This window comes from Triticum aestivum, chromosome 3B (genome assembly GCF_018294505.1).
Source record: "Triticum aestivum cultivar Chinese Spring chromosome 3B, IWGSC CS RefSeq v2.1, whole genome shotgun sequence".
Classification (NCBI taxonomy): domain Eukaryota; kingdom Viridiplantae; phylum Streptophyta; class Magnoliopsida; order Poales; family Poaceae; genus Triticum; species Triticum aestivum.
In genome coordinates this window covers 396080639-396083028 of record NC_057801.1, presented here as the reverse complement: position 1 = coordinate 396083028, position 2390 = coordinate 396080639, and the positions used below count along the sequence as shown (strand labels likewise).

The 2390-nt window shown below is 61.2% G+C and overlaps 1 protein-coding gene across 1 annotated transcript; it reads right to left on the bottom strand.

Moving 5' to 3' along the window:
- Positions 1-221: 221 nt before the first annotated feature.
- LOC123070040 (leucine-rich repeat extensin-like protein 4) lies at positions 222-2179 on the bottom strand. Its single transcript, XM_044493054.1, has one exon. The coding sequence runs from the start codon at positions 2123-2125 to the stop codon at positions 443-445; it is 1683 nt and encodes a 560-aa protein (XP_044348989.1). The 5' UTR covers positions 2126-2179; the 3' UTR covers positions 222-442.
- Between the last annotated feature and the right edge of the window lie 211 nt (positions 2180-2390).

Below are 2390 nucleotides of genomic sequence, written 5' to 3'. Positions count from 1 at the left end.
CACCTGCAGGTGCGCATTCCCAGGCAACGCGTCACAAATCGACGGACCGTCTCATCGTGAACGTGATGCGTTGGCAGCTTATTCAGATGGTACAACGGCTCCGCCGTGCTCAAACTCATTTTGGAGTCTTCAGATTCTTGTTCTGCTTAGCTGTTATTCCAGTCAAGTGATTGATTAGTTGTTGCCGAGTTGTTGGCAACGGCAAGATGACAACAATTTCATTGAATCCACAGGGAATCGAATGATGAAACTTCTCATTATCGAATCGATCTTCTATAGGAGTATTTCATTCACCAATGAAAAACAAGAACAAATTAATGGGAGGAGAGAAGAATGAAGAAGAAGAAGAAGAACACACCAAGGATATTAACGGCATTGTTTCACCACAGCAAACTCGTATATGATCAGAATGTATGGAAAAAAATCCCGAAAAGAATCAACTTCATGGCTGCCCGGCAGCCGGTGGAGGCGGCGACGAGTAGTCGTACGCCGGCATCTTCCACGTCGCCGGTGGTGGAGGCGAGAGGTGCCGGTCCTCCGGTGACACCTCGTAGTTGGGCGGCGCTGGTAGGTCGTAGTGGGGCGGTGTTGTCGGCTCTTCGTACTCTGGCGGTGGCGGTGATAGGTACCGGTCCTCTGGTGACACCTCGTAGTAGGGCGGAGGTGGAGACTCTTGGTAAGCTGCGGGTGGCGGTGAGTGGTACCGGTCCTCCGGTGACACCTCGTAGTAGGGAGCTGGCACCTCGTAGTGGGGAGGCGTTGTCGGCTCTTGGTACGCTGGAGGTGGCGGCGAAAGGTACCGTTCCTCAGGTGAGACCTCGTAGTACGGAGGTGGGGGTGATGGAGACGGGGGTGGAGGAGACGGGGTTGGTGGAGGAGGCGACGGCGGCGGTGGTGAAGGTGGCGGAGGAGATGGGGTTGGTGGCGGTGGTGAAGGCGGAGGAGGTGGCGGCGACGGCAACACGAACTTCTTGCACCTGAAGGCGTCGCAGTTGACATGGTTGCTGTTGAAGAATTGGCACTGCTCGGTTGACCTCTGGTCAGGGCGGTTCGGGATGCAGTTCCGGCGATCGTCCAATGCCTTGACGTGCATGCACACCGGCGGCTCGCCGGTGATGTAGTTGTAGGAGTAGGTGAAGTTCTGGAGATGCGGCAGGTGGCAGATCCCCTCCGGCACGTCGCCGGTGAGGCGGTTGTGACCAAGGTCGAGCTGCTCGATGCTGTGGAGGTTGGCGAGCTCGGCGGGGATGGCGCCCATGAGCTGGTTGTGGCTGACGTCGAGCACGGTGAGGGCGGTGAGCATGCCGAGCTCCGGGGGGACGCACGACTTTAGCCCGGTGTTCATGAGTATGATCTCATTGAGCGTGCCGGACATGTTGGCGACGGAAGCCGGGAGGCAGCCGCCGAAGTCGTTGTTGGCGAGCACGAGGACAGACGCCGGTGAGTTGCCGACGTTGTCGGGGATCTGGAAGCGGAAGCGGTTGGAGTTGATGAAGATGGCGTCGAGCGGGAGGTCGAAGAGCTCTTTGGGCACGGGGCCCTCGAACTCGTTGTAGCGGAGGTCGAGGTACCTGAGGCTGGGCAGGCGGAGCACGACGTCGGGAAAGGCGCCGACGAAGCGGTTGTTGCTGAGGTCGAGCTCGTGGAGCAGGTGCATCCCGTGGAAGGAGGCCGGGACGAGGCCGCAGAAGCGGTTGGAGTTGACGTGGAAGACGGAGAGGTCAGCGAGCCTGCCGAGCGCCTCCGGGAGGTGGCCGGCGAGGTCGGCGTGGTTGAGGTCGACGGCGGCGACGACGGTGATGTAATGGTCCGCCTGGGACGGCGCGCAGAAGACGCCGTAGTAGGAGCAGACGTCGGGGCCCGACCAGGAGCCGGTGAGGTTGCGCGGGTCGGAGAGGATGGCGCGCTTCCAGGCCTGCAGCGCCACGTAGGCATCGCGGAGGCGCGGATTGGCGAAGGAGTAGGACGGGTCGACGAAGACGTCGCTGCCGTCGTCGGCGCCGTGGCTCTGGAGCAGCCGGCGCTGGTGGCCGGGCGTGGCCGCGGTGAGGTGCGGGACGAGGAGCAGCGCGAGGAAGAGGAGGAGGGGCGTCTTGGTGGTCGCCATTGCCGTCTGTGTACGCATGGTAGCCCGCGGCGGGCTGTGTGTGTGCTGCGGCGTGGATGGATGCTCATGGGTTTGAGGGGGGTGGGGTTCATATGGGGGAGCAGGAGAGGCCAAATCGCGGCGCGGGAATAGAATAATGGCGCGGTGATTGGACCGGACGGCTGCGATCGCGGGATGGCTTTGGTTGGTTGCGTGTGCGCGTGATGGACCAACGCTCCAGCCAACGGATCAACTGGCAGCTGGAAGAGGAGCTGCCTTCCACAACGTCGTCGGGTCGTTTGAT